Here is a 22,837-nt window from a genome sequence, read left to right as displayed (position 1 = left end):
AGTGGCCAAAGTGGAAGATCATTTCCCAGCAGCATACATTTCAACCCTTCAGCTCAAAGGCAGCACTGACCACTGAGCAAAGATTAAAAGTTTAGCTGTAGTTTTATTAATCTTTAAATTGTTTTCCTTATTTTATATGTCAAGTAAAGGACAGGTGTGTTTTCAGCTGCTTGAATCAATGCCAAACAAACAAAAGTCCATCATTTCAAGTTAAAACAGTCATGACCCACTAGTCACGTGTACGGTGTATCAAATACAGAAGCATCCTTCTTTAATAACAAATAAGCACTATTAACTATTTACAAATAAATAAGTTAGCTGTGGCTTGCGGATTACTTAATTTATCTCTTAATTATCAAGTAGATGGTTAAATCCTCACCTCTAAAAATGAAGTACATTTTATGGTTTACTGATTATCGCTTAATGCAAGTACTTGCAGTGAGTTAGTTAGTCATTGTCGTCGGCGGTCGAAATGTTGCACCAATTTTTTTATAAAGTAAATCTAAAACAATTAAAGCTATGTACTAGTTTCCTTGCCCTCTACTCCTCACATAGCAAAACAGCTACATAAACATGATACACAAAACTATATGGTCTTAGAACATACCAACCATGCCTTTGTTATGCTTGAAGCTAGGGGGGATGAGGATATCACAAAAAGCCTTCGCATTAACTCTGTTTTTCTCTATTGTGCTTTGCACTCCACCAGAGGATCCAATCAAGTGCTCTTCATCACAGAACACAAGCTGCACCATCACAAACTCCTATGGCATGTTCCCTGACAGAACCATCTGCCAAGCTTCTCAAGTTTTGTACCCAACTACAGAGTTGGAACTTGTGTCAATGGTTGCATCAGCAACCAGAAACAAGAACAAGATGAAAGTTGCTACCCGTTTTTCCCACAGCATTCCGAAGCTGGTGTGCCCTGAAGGCCAAAATGGGTTGCTGATAAGCACCAAGTATCTCAACAAAGTGTTGAAGGTTGATGTGGGAGCAAAGACAATGACGGTGGAGAGTGGAGTTACAATGAAGATGATAATCAATGAGGCTGCAAAGGGGAATTTGGCTTTGCCTTATGCCCCATATTGGTTGGGCTTGACAATTGGTGGCCTTATGGGAACAGGTGCTCATGGAAGCTCATTATGGGGGAGAGGAAGCTCTGTTCATGATCATGCGTTGGAGATTAGGATTGTTAGGCCTGCAGGTCCTGAAGATGGGTATGCTAAGGTTGAGGTTCTGAATGAACAACATGAAGATTTCAATGCAGCTAAAGTGTCACTAGGTGTGCTGGGAGTTATTTCACAGGTATGATCTTTCTTTGAGGTTGCCAAGCTCTTTTTAATTTTTGTTTAGTGCATTAAATTGTTCTTGCAATTTCGACTCCGGCAGAAGCCAAAAATCTTTCGAGAGTGTGACTCATAAGTCACTAGTATCGAACTTTGTTTGCTTCATTGTTTTTCTCTTTATTTTTTTAGAAATTACTCATTAACTAGAAATATAACCGAACAAGTCTTTAAGATACAACAACATCCATCTCTAAGCTAAACTTTCAGGTAGAGTTACGCCTAATTTGAATTCTAATAATTTTTTTATATCTGAATCCTCACTAGCTAGGTGAACTGTAATCAGCTTCAACCAAAAATGTTCTCAATTGATCCAAACGTTTCACGTGAAGGATGTGCTGAACATTCTTCTAAAAATTGCAAAAGAATAAGTGAGAAAAGAAAAGGCAACACAAGAAAAGTAAGGGTAGTTTTTAACCAATAGGTCACGTTAAAGAATATAATAGAGGAGATATGAGTCAAAAGAGTAAAGCCTAAATGTCTTCTGTCCTTTACCAAAATCAGCATCAAGGAAAGGAAATCCTTGTAATAATTATGAAATAGACTCATAACTTGTAGTGCCAAAACCCGAAGGCCTAAACAAGCATGGACCACCTACATAACAAAACAATAAGGGAAATACTTGACCATACAAATATATCTTAATTACTTTCGGTGTCTCTTGATGGAATGTCTGCATGTAGTTTAAATAAATAAGTACCTCAACATATAAAATGATTTTTTATTTATACTTTATTTTTGTATTTAATTTTCTTTTGTGTTTTTGGTGGGGGATTACACACGCCTATCTATGAAAATAATTACTGGTTATTGAAATAGTTTGGGGTTGTTTACTTGTTTTGGAGGGAAAGGTAGGAAAGGCTGAAAACATTATTTTGAATAAATATTTTCTAATTTGAGAGATTTTTTAAATAATATATATAAGATTATAGGTCAGTATAAACTTAAAATCCTACTCCTTTATGTATGATTATAAATATTATATTATATAATACTCTTAGTTAAGAAAAGAACTTACTCTTTTCTCAAATTTCCTTTCCAAACAACCTCACATTACAGGTAAAGTTTTCTTTGTGTGTTTAAGTTGCTTAGTATTAACTTTATAAATCTAGTACTAAATTATTATTTTTATTTCACTTTAGTTTGGATGAGTCTTAGAACGTAATCTAAATATTTAAATAAAAAGCTAATTCGTGTACTACTGCTTGATATTTAGACACTTAAAATAAAAACCACAGCAAACTGCAGAGTTAATTAAAAAAATAAATTTTATAATTTGTGGCAGTAAAAACTGCCATTGCAAGTGTCTTGATATCTATAAAATATTAGTGGTATATGAATCATTTTAATGTAAAAATAAACTCATATTAATATATTATACATACATATATTTTATATATATATATATATATATGTATATAGTTATGGATTACTTATGCTGGACTAAAAAATTGTACCAAAAAGGATACTATTAAAAATAAGACTCTCCTCTCCTTCATTTCCCTGCAAGTCGCCAACGAAACACGAGTAACCTGCTGACAAAAATAACACAAGTTGATCCCACGGTTTACTGCACAAGTAGTTATATATATAGTTTCTTCTTTTCCAACCGCTAGAAGACAGTTGGTGATATGGGCAAATTGGTGATCTCTACACAGGCAAATGAAATATTCTGAGTCACTTATTGTGCTTCTTTTTCAATTGTTCCATCAGGTAGCAAACAAATAAAATTATTAAGTATATTTTTGGTCTCACATGTGGTGAACAGATGTCTCAGAACATGTACATTTTAAATTGGCCAACCATGTCTTTCTGCAATGGTGTGTAGTCAGCTATTCCACGTTCTATGAGTGCAACCAAAAGATATAAAAGATCAGCTAAATTCTTATCATTGTCCATTAATATTCAGAAAAACATTCAAAAATGATATTATAAAAATATTATAAATTCTTAAATAATTAACAATTTTGTTGGAAAGTTTGCAAGATTGTTCATGAACGAGCTAGCAGCAACCACATAGTTTGAGACGTGTGCCACAGGATTTATAGCTTTAGGCGTGTACTGACATTATCTTCAAGATCGGTTGATATGCGAAAACTCATCGGTTTTTTTTAATAAACAATATGAATTATATTGAAAAGAAGTACAAGGGGTATTTCAATCCAACACAAGAGAAAAAGAAGAAGAAAAACTAAGTTACAAGCATATACAATGAAAAGTACCCTTCTACTACCAAAGCTAACCCACTACCTCCTTATGAGAAAGGTTTAGAAAAAAAGCCTCATTAAAACCTTACTAGGAAAAACCCCCTTGAAAAAACCTAGTGAAAGAAAAAGAGTGTCACTTTTTAAAACCAAAGCGAATTTCCAAGGAAGATTAGAAAGTAATTAAAATCCATTAACCCACCCCATTCCATAAGAGCTAAAGCAGCACAGCTACCCAATATCTCCAAACCGCATGGCTCCCTGCCATTAACTTTTGCTATTGGGTAGATGGGGGAAGCTCATAAAAGTACATTTTTTTTTGTCAGTTGATTTAAGGTGGGTCAGGCCATCCCACCGGTCAAGCATTAAAGATACTGAATTAATTTTTGTTTATTAATATTATATACAATAAAAATATAAAATGTTATATGAGAAAAATGATGATGATGGAAATGGATGATGGTGAGGACATTTAAGACAAGTTTTGGTTGTGTTGTTTAATAAGACATTTAAGTTAAATTACGGTTGTGTAACTTGTGTTATTTGTGTTTCTAAAAAAACTTGTATTATTTGTGAGATTATTGTGTTTGGGGAGTGTGGATATAATAAACAATTAGTAGAGTTAATACTAATTGTTAAATGATTGTGCTTAACTTGTGAATTTGCTTTATGATAGGTTGACTAAGAATTTGATAACTTGTGAGTTTTGACAAATTTTATTCTTGGATTTTTATTTTAATGTTAATTTCATGTTTTTTTAAAGTTGCGACTCATGTTTTTCACTTCAAATATTATATTTTAATTATTTTAGTTTTGGGTGGGCTAACCCTCCAGTCCACCCAAATATGAGTTCAGCTGGGAGTTTTAACCCAAATATCAAAAGTGAACTAGTTTAGCCTGACCCACTTTTTAATAAGTCTGGTCTAATCAAGCCACCGACCCTTTTGCCACCCATAACAGCAGGGATCGAGTATAGAGCCGAAGATGTGAGAGGAATGTATGGACAGAGAATGAGAATACCACTAAAAAAAGGTGTTCATTAGTAAAGGTCAACACTAACAAGAAAAAACCAACACTATACCATATTTAGCGTCAACGTCAAGGTTGCTGTTGAATGACTTCAAGCTAATACTTTGTGTCAGTCATCACAATTTAACGTCGATTAAGATAACTCAAGAAGAGACAACACATTAGCTGTCATCAATGATGCTAAATTGTAATTATTAGCATAGATCGTATAAGTCGATGGTATTATTGCACTGTTAGCATACGCCATGGCCGGCATTCACCTTCAATTTATTTTAAGCACAACAACACCAAAATCATATTCAATTGATAATGCTCAAATTCTAAGTCTTGTTTGCTTTTCAGTTGATTCTTGAGTTGAATAGTTTTGATATTAATCTATTTTCTCTATTTGTTGTCGAGTATCATATATCATTGTTGAATGTTTTGAATTTGATTATGTACCTTGGTCACTTGATCAATGTAATTTCCTTATTCTCTGTCGTCATTTCTCATTTTTCATATTAAAGATAGAAAATTTGAGACAGAGTATATGAAAATCACACTTAATCAGCTTATTATTGGGTGTTCAAAGCAAAAACTTATATATTGATCAAACATACTCTATATTGATAATTCCACTCAAATGATTAAACTTGGGCATTTTGGTCGAGAGATGTTCACTGAGCTCATTTTGTTTGTAATATAGATAATATTATATCCAATTCCACACACCAACTGTTTGATTAATTGTTTCATACGATTTTTTTTATAATGTGCATTCATCATGCAAAGGGTTTATATGATGACTTTTGTAGATTACTCTGCAACTCGAACCACTTTTCAAGCGGTCCATCACCTATTTGACAAAAGATGATTCGGATTTGGGAGACCAAGCAGCAGCTTTTGGACATGAACATGAGTTTGCTGATATAACTTGGTACCCAAGTCAACACAAGGCTGTCTACCGTGTTGATGATCGTGTCCCCATGAGTACATCGGGCAATGGTCTTTATGATTTTGTCCCTTTTCGCCCCACTCCTTCACTTGAATTGGCTCTCATAAGATCCACAGGTCAGCTTAGCTTTATTGATTGCATGTTTAGATATACAATGGATAATCATGGTGAAGTCAAAATCACTATCGATAGCCACTAAAGTTAAGAAAAATTGCTATGTTCACTATGATTAATTTTGGCTTACCGTGTTTTTCTACTGTGTATTTGAACATGCACCGAGTTAAAATTCACAAAAAATTACAACATTCATCCTTCAATTTAACACTTGTTGCAAGCATCTAGTTAAAAAGAAAACATCAAAATGAAATTTAAATGTGGCTCTGTTTTTACAGAGGATCTTCATGAATCCACTAGTGATGCTGATGGAAAGTGCAGACTTGCAAAGTTAACAACGAGTGCCCTCCTCACCACAGCTTATGGGCTTACTAATAATGGTGCTCTTATTGTGCCAAATCATGACATTAGTTATTTTTTACTCTGAGACAAAAATTTCAATTTCATAAAGTTTGATTAATATTTGGTACTTGATTGCAGGTGTAATTTTCACAGGGTACCCTGTAATTGGATTTCAGAACCGTGTTCAGGCATCAGGGTCATGCTTAGATAGTCTTCAAGATGGAAAATTCACAACATGTGCCTGGGACTCAAGAGTGAAAGGAGAGTTCTTTCACCAAACCACATTCAGCATTGGCTTATCTGTTGTGAAGAATTTCATTGAAGATGTGCAGAAGCTAGTTCAGTTAGTGCCTAAAGGACTATGTGGCATGGAGAATTACAATGGAATTCTCATGCGTTATGTGAAGGCTTCAAGTGCTTACTTGGGGAAGCAAGAGGATGCTCTAGACTTCGATATCACGTACTACCGAAGCAAGGATGCAATGACTCCTAGGCTTTATGAAGACATTCTTGAAGAGATTGAGCAGCTTGGGATTTTCAAGTATGGAGGGTTACCTCATTGGGGTAAGAATAGGAACTTGGCATTTGGCGGAGTGATTAATAAGTATAAAAATGCTGGGAAGTTTTTGAAGGTGAAAGAGAAGTTTGATTCACAAGGGCTTTTCTCTAGTACTTGGACTGATCAAGTGCTTGGGCTGAAAGAAGGTGTGACAATAGTGAAGGATGGGTGTGCATTGGAAGGTTTGTGCATTTGCTCACAGGATAGCCACTGCAATCCAAGTAAAGGCTACTTCTGCAGACCAGGGAAAGTCTACAAGGAAGCAAGGGTTTGTACACATTTAAAATAAGGCTGTGTTGAGTTCTGAGGGTAAAGAAGCATTAAATTTGACAATCTTATGAAAAGATAATATTTACAGAATATTTATATATGTAATTCTTCATACATCATCAATCACTCACTTCAACATATTTTAGAGACACTGCTTATCTTTTAAGATTATATTTTAATATTTGTATGTGTTCAATGTATACATTATCAGAGACAAAAAAAAAATGACATGGGAGTGCATTGTCAATTACGCAGAATGTGCAATTCAAACGTTTTTAGAGTTTAGGGTTTAGAGATGAAAGAGGGTATATCCTTGTTTGGAACCTCTCCACCATGCTTCTCTGCAGCCCCTCTCCTACATAATTTTAACCATTCATTCTTGTAATCAATGGATAATATTAACCTCAATAAAAAAATTACTTATCAAATTAATTAGTTGATCTTTTTTATGTTGAAGAGGCAGCAGAGGATCTGGGTGTCCAGGGTTGCATATAATGAAATTATATGAGAAAGGAGATGAAATGAATTAAGCTCATAAAATATTTTGAGTACATATTCTAACTTCTAAGTAGAAAGAAATATATGCCTATGTTCCATAGGATCTATTCTTTTCCTTCTATCAGAAATTAAACCAAACTCTCCCAACTAATACATGCACCAGCTTTAGCCAAGCATGATGTCTTCCATGAACCAGAACAATAGCTTTACCACCTGCATGATAATAAACAAATAATTGGTCAAAATAATCAGTGAATTGTGAACAAATGAACCTGATAAGGCTAAAATAATCTACAACTTATGTGGTTTTCCATTGTAAAAAAGTACATAGCAGGAAGAGAAAGAGAAAAGGGATACCTAAAATTCTTCATTATTTTTCTTGAGGATGCCACACTATGTCTTGCAACCCTGATGAAAAGTTTTTGTAGAACTGCATATGAATCAATGAATGAAGTTAGTGTCAATCAACAACAACATAACTTTGACATTGACATGATGTCGTTGTTCTTTCCTTAAAATACAAAGGAAATGAAACAGATGTGACAAAATGGTCGAGTTAATGACTTGTTAACAGAAGTAGAAACGTCGGTTCAATTAAAGAAAATGAGCAATGCCAAGTTTAAAAAAAATGGATAGATTTCTTTTCTTGCTCCCCAAAAATCAAAAGTCAGAACTAAAGTAATGTTCACATGCCTTGTGAAACTCGAGTGTGTCACCCCCGGTCTTTCGCAGCTCCACCATGTGCAAGGAGGGAGCCACTTCGAAAACCTGTAACAGTAGGCGACAAGTTGCACCATACATCTTATGTCAGATCAAACAAGTTGGAAGAAAACATTGTAAATCTCTTGCACATTTCTTTTGACAATTTAAGTTATCAGGTAATATTGAAAATTGAAAGGCTCCAATAGTCCAATCTACATTTCCAAGAGTGAAATTTATGTGTTATGTCTTCAGGTATAACAAAGAGTCGAGCTCCTAAGGTGCAGAACACTTGCCTCAAAAGACTAAACAATACATCTTTTTGGTGTATGAAGTTGATCAAATAATTAATATTTAAATTTTAAACAATTAGATGAATAAGGCAACAGAAAAAAAAAAGTTGAAATTATCATTCATACCCACAAACAATATGTTACCTAATGAGTACATACAGACAAAGACTACAATCATAATGGAATGACTTAGTACCTCAGTGGCCACTGAAAGGTGACCCTTCCTTCCACTCTTATCACCTTGCAGCTTCATCTGTGGAATTTAAATCAAGATGAGACTGAGTATTCTATATCATTATTAAATGAAAGATAGGTCTTGGCGGATAGATAGAGCATACCATTACTTATAATTATTTATGCAGAGATATATTATTACCTTATAATTTCTCTTGTGAACATTAAATCCCAAAGGCTTGACAGCTTCCTCAATTTTACACATAATTTCATTTGCAGGTCGCTGAGATGTGAAATGTGTTTCGCGCTTTACAACCCCCTGTGCCTTGAGATTATATAAAGTGAGGAAACAAGCATCATTAGCAAGAAAGAATACTCACATCTCATTATCACTATTTTGTTAGCCAATTACTAAAAGGAACCAATTGAATAAAGATCAGGCTCTTAATTAAACATAGATCCACCTAAACTTGATCCAAACATTACATAGGTCACAATTTTCCACATGACTGGAAATGTTAGCACAACTTTTACATGCTGTGTGAGAGGGAGAAATTTGCAGTTCATTGATCTGAAGTGTCTCTTGTATACATTGATCAGGACTAATAGCTAAAATAACTATTAAGCTATTGTCATGAAGACATGAACCAACTATCCAAAAAGCTTAAGATGATGGGGTAAGACACATGAACGATATTTATAGTATTTCTATCACTTCCCCTCAGGCCTCAGCAACAAACTAGCTTAACTAACAAAATCTGACTCAACTATTTACAGCAACAGTTAACAGCAATTAGTTGAATCCGTTAACTAATAACTACAATAGTGACATATAAATGAGGAAAGCATAAAACTAACGTGGACATACTATCTGCTTCTCAAACAAACTGTCAAGATTGAAGCTTTGCGATCTTGAAATGAGCTCAAAAGCATTCATCGATTCGGGTTTCTCTTTCCTCTCTGTCACAAGATTTTCCTACACACCAAAGAGAATAAATAAATTACACATGTTAAAAGAGATTCTGCAGACTCTTGTATTTCTTGATCATAATGAGTAAAACCTTTAATCAGAGTAAACAAGTTATGTTTTTAGCCGTTATCTACACAAGGCTAGTTGCTTTCCATGCAGGAGATGAATAAAATACTGAGAAAAAACTCTTTACCTTAGAATCATTGAAAGCAGCAGCTACATCATCTACATTGATATCCTCTTCCTCTTTAAAAGATGGTGGCTTGTATCCTTTTTTGAACCATTCATCTTCTAGGATTTCAGGAATTTTTATCCTCTGCAAAAAACAACCCAGTATTAAAGGAGAAAGCATAAGCTAACTGCAAGATGTTCTTTAACCACATATATTTTAAGAGTAAATTACAGAATTAGTATCACACTAAACAGAATCAGACAAATAGAAGGGTAAGGGCACCTTAAGTAGGAAAAAGAATGCATGTAACAAGTAAGAAAGTTTTTGGCTCAGAAAAGAAAAAATGTAACAAGTAAGAAAGTTTTTGGCTCAGAACTCACAGTTAGAGGGTTTGGGTCAAGAATAGACTTCAGCAGCTTCTTAGCCTCAGGCGAAAACCAAGATGGACATGTGAATTCAGCCCTGCTAATCTGAGAAATATGTTATAGATTTTGTCCCCCCATAAGGCCAACCATGTGAAATAAGCAACTCTTTTCACTTTTTATTCTCATGGATTATAGTCTGAAGTTACTTACTTTTCTGTACAGTGCCACATGATTTGGCTCATCAAACGGCAAGTAACCAGCCATAAGTACAAAGAGAATGACTCCACAGGACCAGATATCAGATGTAGAACCAACATAACCTCTATCATTAAGAACCTGATACAAATGGCACACCACATAAAATTTACTTCAGTTTGAACGGCGAATCTAGTCTTTCATGTTATCCACAAAGAGATAGTAAGTACCTCAGGAGCAACATAATTTGGAGTTCCACAAGCAGTGCGGAGGAGTTCATTCTCCTGCAATAAATAATTAAGAATTTAAACAAGGGTGAGTCCTAAGTTTATGCAAATGAACTACCTATATACTAGATAGCTGAAATGAGAGTGAAGATGAGACAGTTTCAAAACAACAAAGGGCAAAAGACTAGGTAGTAAAACATACTTAAATGAAAGAACATCCAAAATAAAATCCGACATCAAGTTATTAACCGAAAATGTGGTCTAACAATTAATTATGTCAATTCAATCCATAACAATCTTGTTCCATCAATAAACTATGATAAGGGAACCTAGCATTGATTGATATTTGATAGGCTGCTAATTGTTTTTGGAATAACTTAACTGAGACAGTAGAAGGAATCCAATTGTGTTGTGGTGTTTTTAATACTTATTATAACTTGGAGCAGCAAGTGCACTAAATCAAAAATCCATAACATGCACACATGCTGATAGTACAGAAGAGACATCATCTTACCTGCTGTGAATACGTACTCAGTCCAAAATCTGAAACTTTAAGAACACCACTAGAGTCCAGAAGAAGATTCTCAGGCTGCAAATTAATGTGAATATGAGTCTGATTCTTAATTTTTCTTTAGAAGCGAAAACAATGTTGATTCCTGCTCCCCCCAAACAATCAAATAATTAAATTACAGGGAAAATGGAGTATTAAAAAAGTTGAAAGACCTTCAGGTCGCGGTGATACACGCCTCTACTATGGCAGTAATCAACTGCATTGATTAGTTGTTGGAAATTACTTCTTGCTTCATCCTCTTTAAGTCTTCCATGTCTAGCCTAGAAATCAAATTACGAGGCAACAAGTGAATTCTTTAGATTCATGATCCAAGCAAAACATCAATGTACTTATTACTTAATAAACACCACATTATACACTCCAACTTACTATTTTGTCAAATAGTTCTCCCCCTTTGATCAACTCCAATACAATGTAAATCTTCGTTTTGCTTGCCATCACCTATGCTTAAACAGGGAATAGTTAATGAATCTGTGAGTGGTAACTACAAGTCTAGCATATCGTTCATAAGAAATGACTAATTCCAATTTAACTGCAGAAACATGGGATATAAGATGTTATCTATGCGAAATTTGCTTCGAATTTGAATTTCTGTATGTGTTCTAGGAATTGAGGTTAATTACCTCCTTAAATCAGTCGTTAATTTGCACTAATATTACAATCTATCACCAACTTAAAGTAAGATGATGGCTTAACTATGCTTTCAATCTACTCTAAAAACCTATGCATTTATGGAAAATAGGTACTAGTACTCTTACAAAGGGAAGGGTTGGTTTAAATTCTTGTGGACGAGGTTTAACTGGGGGCGCATCCAGGATTTTATTATTGGGTGACCAAATTAAAATATGAAAGAATCTATAAAAAAATTCAAGGTCGGGATAAGAATAAGAAAATATAAAAATACGGATAATCAACATGAGTTTAGGGAAGTGGCATCACATACTTCTTTTCTTCAAATTAAATTTCTTTTTAATTATGATTTTCATATTAAAAAAATAAATCAATATCAATTTCCTTTCTAAATAATGATTCAACAATAAAACATAATATATTATTTTTTCTTAATTTTTTATTTAATAGTTTAATTTTTTTTCAATCAATCAACAATACTTTTTGGTGTAAAAAATATATTGTATCACTCAACAATATGGATAATAATGATCTTGTAGAGAAATTATTACCTTTTAAAATATTTTTTCATTCAAAGTATATATTATCATATATATTAATTTATTTAATTGGGAGTTGTTAAAATAACCCTAAATAAAATTTAGATTAAATCACTCTAACCATATATCACTACAAAAAATTGCTCCTTTTACGTCGGTTAATTGTGGCGGTTAACAGAAACCGCTGTTTTATATGTATTTTACGTCGGTCAATACAACCGCCACAATACTATAAGATTACGTCGGTTTAATTTAAAATAATGTCGGTTTTAACCGGCGTAAGTAAATTATTTTTTTATAAAAATTTCACTCTCTCTTCTACCACGCTGTCATTCACTCTCTTCCACCTTAGGGTTCACTCTCTTCAATCTCAAGCTCTCTCTCTTGCAACCATGGCATGAATCTCGAGCTCTCTCTCTCTCTCTTCCAACCATGGCATGAATCTCGAGCTCTCTCTCTTCCAACCATGGCATGAATCTCGAGCTCTCTCTCTTCCAAGTTCCAACCATGGTCTGAATCTCTCTTCTTCACCGCATCTGGTCTTCGGTCTCTCTTCTTCACCGCATCTGGTCTTCGATCTCTCTTCTTCACTGCATCTGGTCTTCGATCTCTCCTCTTCACCTTCGTACTCGTAAGAGATTTTGATTCTAAATTGTTTTGATCTGGTTCTCCGAATTGATTTTGATTCATATCGCAGATCTGCTACTTCCCTCTCATAATACGTTGGTCGTTGTGACGGTTGCTTGTTAACCGTCATTTTATACCAAACGCTGGAAGCAATTACGTCGGTTGCCAGAACCGACGGTTATGTTGATTAAGTCGGTTTCGATCGACGTAATTAACACTTTTTTTGTACAACAATATTTAAATTCTTTTCAATCAATCATAGACGTAATTAACACTTTTTTTGTACAACTATATTTAAATTCTTTTCAATTAATCATAGACGTAACTAACACTTTTTTTTTGTACAACTATATTTAATTAAATTCTTTTCAATCAATCAATATTAAATATGATAAAAGTCACCGTCAAAGAAAAATGATAAAAGTCTAGCATAAGCAATATTTTTTTGGTAGATAATATAATACGCTTTGTTTTCTGATGTAAAAAATATATATGATACGCTTATTTAAAAAAAAACAATGAATGATACGTCACGTGGTCGATATAAGAGAAATAATTGTATAACACGTGTATCATTATCCTGAGAAAAAGAGTTTTTTTTTTTGAAACTTGAGAAAAGAGAAATAAAAACTAATGGAGACTGAGAAGTGAGATGTTAAAAAAAACTAAAATCAAGAGATCAATTTCTCCCAAGTTCAAAGAGAATAGCATCTGCAATTCTGATTCAGAGAAAGAAAAATCAGAAAAGTGCGTGATACCTCAAATATTTTGATAACGTTTGGATGATTGATCAGCTTCATCGTTGAGATTTCTTTCTTCAGCTGCATATTTTTAAGGCAAGAAAACAAAATTATATTTGCATAAATGCATGTATTACAAAGCTGCATTTGTCATGAACAATTAAGATCATGCTTAGTTTACCTATCAAAAAGTATGAAAATAAGAAAATAAAATATGTTTTGAGACACTTTCCTTCATAAACAAATAACCTAATTCCTAAAACTCATTTAACTGAGAAACAATGAAATTAAAAATATCCTTGTACATCCCAAAAGCATATAAGCCCCCAAATAAAAATATAAAAAGGGATTGATAAAAAGAAAGAGAAAAAAATAATGAGGAAAGATTGAGAGAAGTAATTAGACTAAGTTTGCTTATCCTCCAAGACTCGACATAAACTTAACAAAGCACCTAGATAAATGAGTGGGAAGAAGTCACATACTTTAAGCCTAACAACTAACAAGCACTTATATTGGTAGGCATGGAGGGCTATGATCCCCCTGGACTCAACGTGAGCACATTACACAGCCCCTTTTCAAGGCCCCTGCTGGGCCATGACGGGGCAGTTATTAAAAACCTTGTTCCTTCGAACCCAATATCGTCATTACAAATATGCATGGACATGAAGGGTCATCCCCGGGTTGCTCAACTTCATTGGTTGAAAGCTTAGTAGCAAAGCTTGACAACACATTAATGGGAAGTAACTGATCGCAATCACTTAGCAATCCAATATAAGAGGGACGACCATGGAGACTTTACTCTAACACCACTCACATGCCCTAAGTTTAGTCTTTGCCTTTGAGCTTGGCCCCAGTTCACTAAAAGAACATTTGGGAAGCAAATAAATACTAGCTGAATAAAATTAATTCTAACCAGTTGAAAATAATATTTGAATGTATCAATAAAAATTGATTTCATGGATAAAAATTAGATTCACTTGCAACCACAAATAGTTATTCCGAGTTAAACATAATCAATACTAAGTTTTATAAGACTAGTATTATGTAAAAATCATTTTTCTGATTTCTCAAAAAAAAAACATTCAAAACCATATACCACATCTCATGTTTACCCAATTTTAATAGAATCAATTCTGTTGTCAATTCTACTATAATGTTAATCCAAAGTCCAACCAGACAGACAGACAGTTAATGTGAAGATAGAAGTAACAATTGGGGTGATCTGAAACAGATTAAATTGGAATGAAGAAGACGTGCCTGTTCCATCATGTTGTGGCGGAGGACATGGTTGCGGTCGAGGATTTTGATGGCAACATGGGCACCAGTTTGCACGTTCTTGGCGAACTTGACCTTCGCAAAGCTTCCTTCGCCAATGGTTTTCCCCAGCTCGTATTTCCCCACTCTGGTTCGAGCTCTCGGTGCCTTCGCGGCGCTGCTCATTCTGCAACCACCGTTGTTGCTGTTGATGAATGAATTGAATTGGGTTTGGAAACGGAAGATGAAGGTGACGGTGACGAATGGGGCGGGGATAGAGAGAGGGTATATGCGTGTTTGAAACGTGTGGGGACAGAGTTGAGGTGGGTGTGGGACCCATGTTACATTACATGCGGTTTTGATTAATTCATTCATGTGAGGACAAAAACATCACAAACAAACCATGTGTTGTTCCCTTGCCTCTGCATGCATTCCTCCACTCCTATCCTATTCCTTTTTAGTGGATGGATAGGAATCCCACGTAGGGAGAACTTCTATGTTCTTCATTTGCTGTCTTATTTCATAATTAAATTGTACAATAAAACTCAAATGAGGTCGACACTAAAGAGATGGAAGAAACTGGTGGAGATTAAAGATAGATGTGATATGTATGTGGTGAGATTAAAAAAAAGATAGCTAAAGAAAAAAAAATAGTGTCTTAAGAGCATTTCCAACCTCAATCCCTTATTTTAGTTTTTTAAACACTATTTTTGCACCTGTTAAGGAATTCATAAAAAAATGATACATATTTTACTCTAACTATGATTTCTTATTTTACTATTACTCAGGTACTACCATACTACATATATTTATATTTGCTATTACCCATCCAATCATACTACACATATTATGCAAGTGAGAAAAATTAATAATATTTTAATCTAAAGAAACATAAAGTAGAATTCCTTACACAATTAATTGTGGCACCAGAAAGGAAATATCAAAACAGTGATACGGATCTAATTTGCATCACAAGGCCTGCTAAAAGTCATAAATATTTGGTTTTGTCAAATGGAGGCCCAAGCGCAAAAATATATAGATCAGATTTGGGCTATACAAACGACCAAAGAAAAAACAAAAAAGAGTGGACTGGTATTCCGGACAATATACATTGGTTTTGGATGATTATTGGTCGCGTTTTGCCTTAGGGAAGTGTTATTCAGACCCCCCGATAGCTATTTAGACCCCCAAAAATATAAGAAATGTCAAAAATACCCTTAATGAAAATAAAAAATTTGAAAAATACCCCTCCCTCCATCCTCACCTTCTTCCTAATGCTTTGTTGAAACCCCCCCTCCTCACCCCCCTCTCACCACATTCTCTTTCTTCTTCCAAACCCACTCTCAACTTCCCACATTGTTGCCGGCCACCGCCTCCACCACCCACGCCACCGTCGCCGTCGTCCTCAACCAACACCATCGTCGTCGTCGTCGTCCTCACTTGACTTCTCATCCCTCGTTGTCGTCGTCATCTGTGAAGGTACTGCACTCTAATTCCGATTTAGATTTATCGCACTTCCATTCAGCGTGAGCACCGTACTCTTTGTGTGCGTCAAGGTCGCACCCTGAATGTGAGACCGAGTCATACACTAAGAGTGTGTTTATCTGTTATTATTATCCCGACGCATTGTTAAACCGCGTCGCTGTCGCACTTATAAAGTGCATCGGTGACGCGCGTTCAACGTGCGATTAATACAGTTCTGGCCTGTAACGGAAACAGTAAACAATTTGCAATTTTTGTTTTGCATTTTAGGATGAGTCTCCCTGAGTCATATGAAGTGGACATGCCACAAGAAAGACAATTAGCCAATGTAGAAGATCGACGTGATGTGCCAATTGCAGTGGACTACACAAAACAATTTACCACAGACTGAGTATTTTCATAACCAATGAGTGAGTTTATGTCAAATAAGTTGAATTTATATGTGATGCGTATATGTGTTAATATTTTGTAGGTTTTTGCTACTCGGGAGGAGCTTTTGGATTGGGCTAAGAGTGTAGGAAAGCGACTAGGCTTTGTGATCATTATTAGAAGGTCTGATTGTGGGAGCAAGGGTCGTGGGAGTAAAGGCAGACAGTTGGCTATTTTGGTGTGCGAGATGAGCGGCAAGTACAAACCGTACAAGTCTGTGTTGGCGCGGAAGGGGACATGAACCAAGAAATGTGATTGGTCGTTCAGGCTCAAGGCGAGATACACATCAGAAGATGGTTTGTGGAGGTTGACTGTAGTACGTGGCGACCACAACCATCAGCCAGCCGAGACTCTGGTTGGTCATGCCTATGTCGGTCGCCTTACAAGTCAATAAAAGGATATGGTTGGTAAAATGGTTGACAATAGAGTGAAGCCGGGTAACATGTTGCTGGCATTGAAGAATTCCAACCCTCAGAATCAGACTACCATAAGGCAAGTGTACAATGAGCGGATGGCACACATTAGGGCCAAGAGGAGACAATTGTCAGAGATGCAGCACTTGATGAGGTTGTTAGAGGAAGACAGGTACATGCACTGGTCCAGAACTGAAGAGGGTTCCACGGTGATCCGGTCCTTATTTTGGGCCCATCCAGTTTCCATCCACCTGTTCAGTCAATTTCCTACTGTTGTCTTGCTTGATAGCACGTACAAGACCAACAAGTATAGGATACCATTGCTGGAGATGGTTGGCATGACATCAGTTGCATTCACATACACCATCGGTTTTGGCTACATGTGCAATGAACGTGAACCTGAAGTTGCATGGACACTTAAAAAACTAAGGGGTTGCTACTTAGAGAAGAGGACATGCCTAAAGTCATGGTTACTGACAAAGACATTGCTTTGATGAACGCAGTTACAGCCACATTCCCTACAGCAACTCACTTGCTATGCCAATTCCATATTGCTAAGTGTGTGAAGGCAAAGTGCAAGCTCACTATCCAAGACAAGGAGATGTGGGATGATGTCGGGGACGCATGGAATAGAGTCATGTATGCCGAGTCAGCGGAGGAATTTAATGCAGGCATGGACTTCTTACGTTCACTTGTTGGGGAGCACTCTGACCTCATGAATTACATTAAGGAAACTTGGTTGCCATTTAAGCACAAGTTTGTGAAGTATGCGATTGACCGTTATATACACATGGGTAACACAACTACTAACAGGTACATTCTTAGACACTGACATTTCAATAAATTTGCTACATTCATTAAGTATGTATTAATGTTCACGTTATAACTTTGCACAGGGTTGAAGGTGCACACGCAAAACTGAAAGCGTGCATCAAAGATAGCAAGAGTGACATGTGTGCGACTTGGGCAACTATGAACAGGTGCACACTTCTCCAGCATACAAGGATTAATGCTGCTTTTTAGGCAAGTATCTTCATCAGAGAGCATACATTTAAGGACAAGTTGTACGACAACCTGCGTGGTGTAGTATCAAGATATGCCCTCATGTTGATCGCAAAGGAGAAAACGCGCGTTGGAAAATGCGGCTACACTATCAGGAGGACACACAGCCTACCTTGTTCATGTCGCCTTGGTATGATGACCACTATTCCATTGACGGCAGTGGACCAACATTGGAGGAGGCTTACATCAACATCTGCACCTGATGAATCTCAACCTGTTTTGGGATTGAGGATTGCAACAGAGTTAGAGGTCATTGCAAAGATGTTTGAAGAAGCTAATGTTTCGAGAAGACAAGCTATCAAAGAGAGGCTTCGGGAGATTGCATACCCGGATCAGACTTCTATGTGTCCTCCTCCAAACAAGTTGCCTACAAGGGGTCGGCCCAATGAACCTAAGGGTTCTACCAGACGCATTCCTTGTGCTTGGGAGAATGTTGATGCATTACATGGGTCAAAGCAAGCTAGCAACTCATCAGCTCCACAAGGCAAGGGGCGTAAGACCCGGTCGGCAAAACGGAAGAGCATTCCTTCGAAGCAATCTGCACCTAAGAAGAGAAGCAAGAGGATATCAAGCAAGTCAACTCAGCTCCCGCCACAGCACCCGCCACAACACCCGAAAGGCAAAGTTTACTCGGCCAACTACATCCATGAAGTGCTCGAATTCCTCCGTGAATATGTCCTTGACATTCACAATGTTGAAGATGATGACAATTGTGGATATAGATGCATTTATTCCTTGATGGGTAAGGGAGAACAAAATTGGCGTCAAGTCCGAGAAGACATGATAAAGGAGCTTACATTACGGCAAGGTGTTTATCATGGTATGTATGGCACCGACAAACATTACGAAAAAGTACTACAAGACTTGCATCTTGCTCCAAATGAGTATGTAACGGAGGAGAAGTGGTTATGCGTGTCGGATAGGGGCTACATTGTTGCTACGATGTACCAGGTTGTGTTCGTGACCTTGTCGAATCGGGGGGCGCCACCTACTTCCCTATCACCGGTCCAGTGCTACATCCGTCAGAGCACCATATTTTATGTTTACTCCTTGTCAACAACAACCACTGGGTGAAAGTATTGATCAATATTACATTTAGTATGAATTTACCTAACATTACATGAACTTTATCAGATACTTAACAATATAATTGATCATTTTGTAGGTACTTATTTCAAGTGACTTTCCTTTGCCAACGGTTAATCTACAATGGATGTATCATTGTACTGTTGAAGCTCGTGGTTGGCAGCTACCATACCTGGATCGCATGACCCTGTTCAACAAACTCTCCCGAGAGGCAAATGTAGACATACATAAGGTCGATGGAATCATAAATCTTGCTGAAGATTAGTTTCGTGATGTTGTAATAGTCCATTTGCAAATTTTCATATTAGTTGTAATGTATCAATCACAGATTATAATGTAAGATTTAACTTGAAGTTTATAATGTAACTTAGTTTTTGTTTCTGTTGTGTTAAAGTTTCTGTTTCTGTTGGAGTTTCTGTTTCTGTTTGTTTCTGACAATGTTCTGCAAAATCTCGCACTATGGAACTGCGTGACCAACGCACTCCCAGTGTGAGATGGTAACGCCTTTATAAAGAGCGAATCATATCACGCACTTTGTAACGGCGCGACTAACGCACTTCACTAAGGGCGTATATGTGTCTTTCCTATGTATAGTCAGACACTGGGACATCAACTCTGACACTACTTAATTGCACCTTCAACATGCGCTGGAAACGCATGTTCAAGGTGTGTCTACGTCGCTCCGTGAGTATGTGCGATAGACACGCACTACAAGGGTGCGTTCGAAAGGGGTAATTTCGGGTTTCAGAAAATTTCTTGGGTTTGAATAGCTGTGGGGGGGGGGGTCTGAATAACAATTCTCTTTGCCTTATTCGAGCGAGACACATTTATATTAGAGCATCTCCAATGCAAGGTTCTTAGTTTTTATTTTTGAGTTAAGAACTAAGAACTGAGTTCTTAACCATTGGAGGTGCTGACGTGGAGTTCTTATCAGTTCTTATATAAGGAGTTTTACTTTTTGAGTTCTTAGCATAAAAAATTATTTTTTTTCTCTCATACAAATTACTTTATTACTCTATGAGTTTTGTTTTATTACTTTATGAAAATAAAAAGTATAAATAATGTGGTTGGTGGGACCAAATGAATAGTGGTAAGAACTAAGAACTAAGAATTCATGGTTGGAGCAAAATTACTTGAGAGTTGCTTAAGCACATATGGCAATACGGACCCACATAAATAGTACTAAGAATTAAAAACTAGTATTGGAGATGCTCTTATGTAGATGACAACTTTCATAATGAGTTTTTTTTCTTTTTCATTTTTTTATATTTTAGGAAATTTTTTTCATGTATTTAACTGGATGTGTTAGTTGATTGTGCATGTTTTGTTCATGATTTACTTATTTATAGTATTGCAATATCACTCATTAGAATTTATAATCTCACATGTTGTAGGTGTTGTTAGACAACCTAATTAGGTGTTTATTTAAACATCTTTTGACAACAAAATAAAATACTCAAACTCAAAATATTCTCTTTCAAAAAAGAAAAAAAAAACTCAAAAATATTTCTTGATGTAAATCAAATATTGACCACTTGAACCAACTATTTATTGGTAATTATATTGTACTTGACAATTTAGTTGAGGTTAGTGCTTTTTTTTTAAGAAAAGGTTATTGCCTCATTTCATCGACCGACACCACGTTTTTCTTTTTCCAAGCTAACAAGAAGAAACATTAGTGAATTGGACACCATATCTTTCACAAAAAAAACCTTAAGACATTTGGTATATGAGTCATCTCACTCATAAAGTGTTCACCACTCCTTTAATCCATCCAATGTGGTGTTTCTTTCTTACTCACACTTGAATTCCCAACAATCTCCAACTTAAGTGTGAGTTCATCTCAAGCGGAAACTTCTAAATACTTGCACCGTTGTTGGATCTCCATCAACGAGACATGCCACCATTGCTAAGAAGACTTTCGACACAAGGAGTCGTCACTATAATCACACTAACCATTTGCTCTGATACTACTGCTAGGCCGCAAGAGGATAAACTTTCGTGAGATTATTGCATTAGGCTAACAAGAGCAAACCACAAGTAGATTTGACACCACATATTCTGCTCAAAACCTTAAAACATTGGGTGTGGGGTCATCTCACTTAAAAAGTGTTCAACACTCCTTTAATCATCCAATGTGCGGACTTCATAGTCCACTTGAATTCTCAACAATTTCAATTCATGGTATTTTTGCATTAAAAATTTGGTAAAAAAAGTATGATAAGTTTCGTTGTTCATTTTAATTTTACCCAGCTCAAACAATCTTAGTGAAAAAAGTTGTGGTTAAAAAAAATATTTTTATATAAAAACCATTGGTGAAGTTTTGATAGTCTATTCTATATTATATAAAAACCATTGATCAAATTTATTTCTATTTCTAATAATTACTTTTCTTAATTTCAAAGAGTTAGATTGTGATTTATAAATATCAAGTCCAATGGAGTACTAGCAAAAGTTTATATTCAACTTATATAATTAGAAATAGAAAGAGAATAGAGAGCTTTAAAAAAAATAGAGAAATAATAATAATAATAATAATAATATTAATAATAATAATAATAATTAATTAATGTGATATAAAAACAAAAGAGAGGTAAAAATATAAAATCAATAGGTGCAAATGCACGTCAAGTCCTTTTATTTAGGAATTAAAAATTCATCTCATATTCTATATAATTTTATTATTGTTGTGTCGTTGAAGAAAAGTTACGGCATAGTTTTCTGATGAAAAAAAAAAAATTACAGCATGAAAAGGAAATTCCTTTAAAAAGTTTAAATCAAAATGTTAATGTGGATAATTACTTAAATTTAAGTCCACTTTTAATTTCTCAACTAACATGATTATTTAATTTTGGTCCTTTTGTTTAAAATAATGATTTTGGTCTCATATATGACATGATTGTGCAATTTTGGTCCTTCCATCAATGAAAAAATCATGGCCTAAAACTTTTTTCTTATTTTATTCTGGCTCCCAACGAAAAAATTATGGATACAATATTCCTAAATATCCATCCCTAACAATTATTGCGTCTAATTTAATATATCAAATTCTTGATGTGAGCTCAAAATTGAATATACAAATTTCGACATCATCGTGCAAAGTAAAATAAACTGAATATGACAATTTAGAATACACACAGAATTTAGATGATATCATGGGTGGAAATAGTTTTTGAAAAAAAAGCCTCTTTACGTCTATAAGATTTTCTTTTTGGGGTCTAGATTAATGGAGTGGCAGTGAGCCACCTCTGTCCACTGCAATATATAAACCCAACAAAATAATTGTCCAACATGAGACGTATAATTAAATATCAATTCCTTTCTACCCCAGTTAATTTCATCTCATGAATCATGCATCACCTGTGTCAAAACCTGAGACGCATACAGTTATCCCTGATTCTTATAGTTTTTAATAAACTTTGACAACTTTGATCAAAAGCAAAAGGTATCACTGGCCCAGATAAGTACTCTGGTGCCTCAATAGAAACAAATTTGTATAACCAAAATCCCTTTTGTTTCCCTGAACTGCATGCTCCTTCCTTAGCACTAATTTTTCAATCCTCTATATCATCTTCCTCTATCACATATCCTCCACCACACTTCACACTTGTGATTC

General features: G+C 35.5%; 3 protein-coding genes across 3 annotated transcripts; 2 read left to right on the top strand and 1 right to left on the bottom strand.

The window, feature by feature from the left end:
- The first annotated feature begins 541 nt into the window (after positions 1-541).
- On the top strand, positions 542-7,045 carry LOC130746330 (probable L-gulonolactone oxidase 6). Its single transcript, XM_057598922.1, has 4 exons — positions 542-1,305; positions 5,371-5,626; positions 5,903-6,004; positions 6,105-7,045. The coding sequence occupies exons 1-4, from the start codon at positions 613-615 to the stop codon at positions 6,812-6,814; spliced, it is 1,761 nt and encodes a 586-aa protein (XP_057454905.1). The 5' UTR covers positions 542-612; the 3' UTR covers positions 6,815-7,045.
- Positions 7,046-7,193: 148 nt separating this feature from the next.
- LOC130746331 (CBL-interacting serine/threonine-protein kinase 9) lies at positions 7,194-15,015 on the bottom strand. Its single transcript, XM_057598923.1, has 15 exons — positions 14,753-15,015; positions 13,514-13,576; positions 11,329-11,400; positions 11,112-11,219; positions 10,903-10,977; positions 10,392-10,445; positions 10,177-10,302; positions 9,982-10,071; positions 9,623-9,745; positions 9,328-9,435; positions 8,662-8,784; positions 8,482-8,538; positions 7,987-8,061; positions 7,651-7,723; positions 7,194-7,506 (listed from the first exon to the last, which is right to left on the bottom strand). Exons 1-14 carry the CDS (start codon positions 14,933-14,935, stop codon positions 7,664-7,666), a joined length of 1,317 nt encoding a protein of 438 aa, XP_057454906.1. The 5' UTR covers positions 14,936-15,015; the 3' UTR covers positions 7,194-7,506; positions 7,651-7,663.
- Positions 15,016-17,072: 2,057 nt separating this feature from the next.
- On the top strand, positions 17,073-19,486 carry LOC130744810 (uncharacterized). Its single transcript, XM_057596963.1, has 5 exons — positions 17,073-17,466; positions 17,577-17,886; positions 17,970-18,053; positions 18,114-19,086; positions 19,301-19,486. Exons 1-5 carry the CDS (start codon positions 17,073-17,075, stop codon positions 19,484-19,486), a joined length of 1,947 nt encoding a protein of 648 aa, XP_057452946.1.
- The last annotated feature ends 3,351 nt before the right edge of the window (positions 19,487-22,837 follow it).

Source organism: Lotus japonicus, chromosome 3 (assembly GCF_012489685.1).
Source record: "Lotus japonicus ecotype B-129 chromosome 3, LjGifu_v1.2".
Lineage (NCBI taxonomy): Eukaryota > Viridiplantae > Streptophyta > Magnoliopsida > Fabales > Fabaceae > Lotus > Lotus japonicus.
Note: the sequence above shows the minus strand (reverse complement) of the source record. Positions and strands in the feature narration are given on the sequence as shown.

Bases quoted from the DNA above. Each gene is read 5' to 3' on its own strand.
- LOC130746330 (XM_057598922.1), top strand. From the start codon at position 613: ATGCCTTTGTTATGCTTGAAGCTAGGGGGGATGAGGATATCACAAAAA. The intron at 1,306-5,370 runs GTATGATCTTTC...TGACTTTTGTAG, and splicing joins TGCTGGGAGTTATTTCACAG to ATTACTCTGCAACTCGAACC. The intron at 5,627-5,902 runs GTCAGCTTAGCT...CTGTTTTTACAG, and splicing joins GGCTCTCATAAGATCCACAG to AGGATCTTCATGAATCCACT.
- LOC130746331 (XM_057598923.1), bottom strand. From the start codon at position 14,935: ATGAGCAGCGCCGCGAAGGCACCGAGAGCTCGAACCAGAGTGGGGAAA. The intron at 10,072-10,176 runs GTAAGTAACTTC...CATATTTCTCAG, and splicing joins ATGTGGCACTGTACAGAAAA to ATTAGCAGGGCTGAATTCAC. The intron at 9,746-9,981 runs GTGAGTTCTGAG...TGTTTTTTGCAG, and splicing joins TTGACCCAAACCCTCTAACT to AGGATAAAAATTCCTGAAAT.
- LOC130744810 (XM_057596963.1), top strand. From the start codon at position 17,073: ATGGTTGACAATAGAGTGAAGCCGGGTAACATGTTGCTGGCATTGAAG. The intron at 17,887-17,969 runs GTACATTCTTAG...AACTTTGCACAG, and splicing joins GGTAACACAACTACTAACAG to GGTTGAAGGTGCACACGCAA. The intron at 19,087-19,300 runs GTTGTGTTCGTG...ATCATTTTGTAG, and splicing joins TTGTTGCTACGATGTACCAG to GTACTTATTTCAAGTGACTT.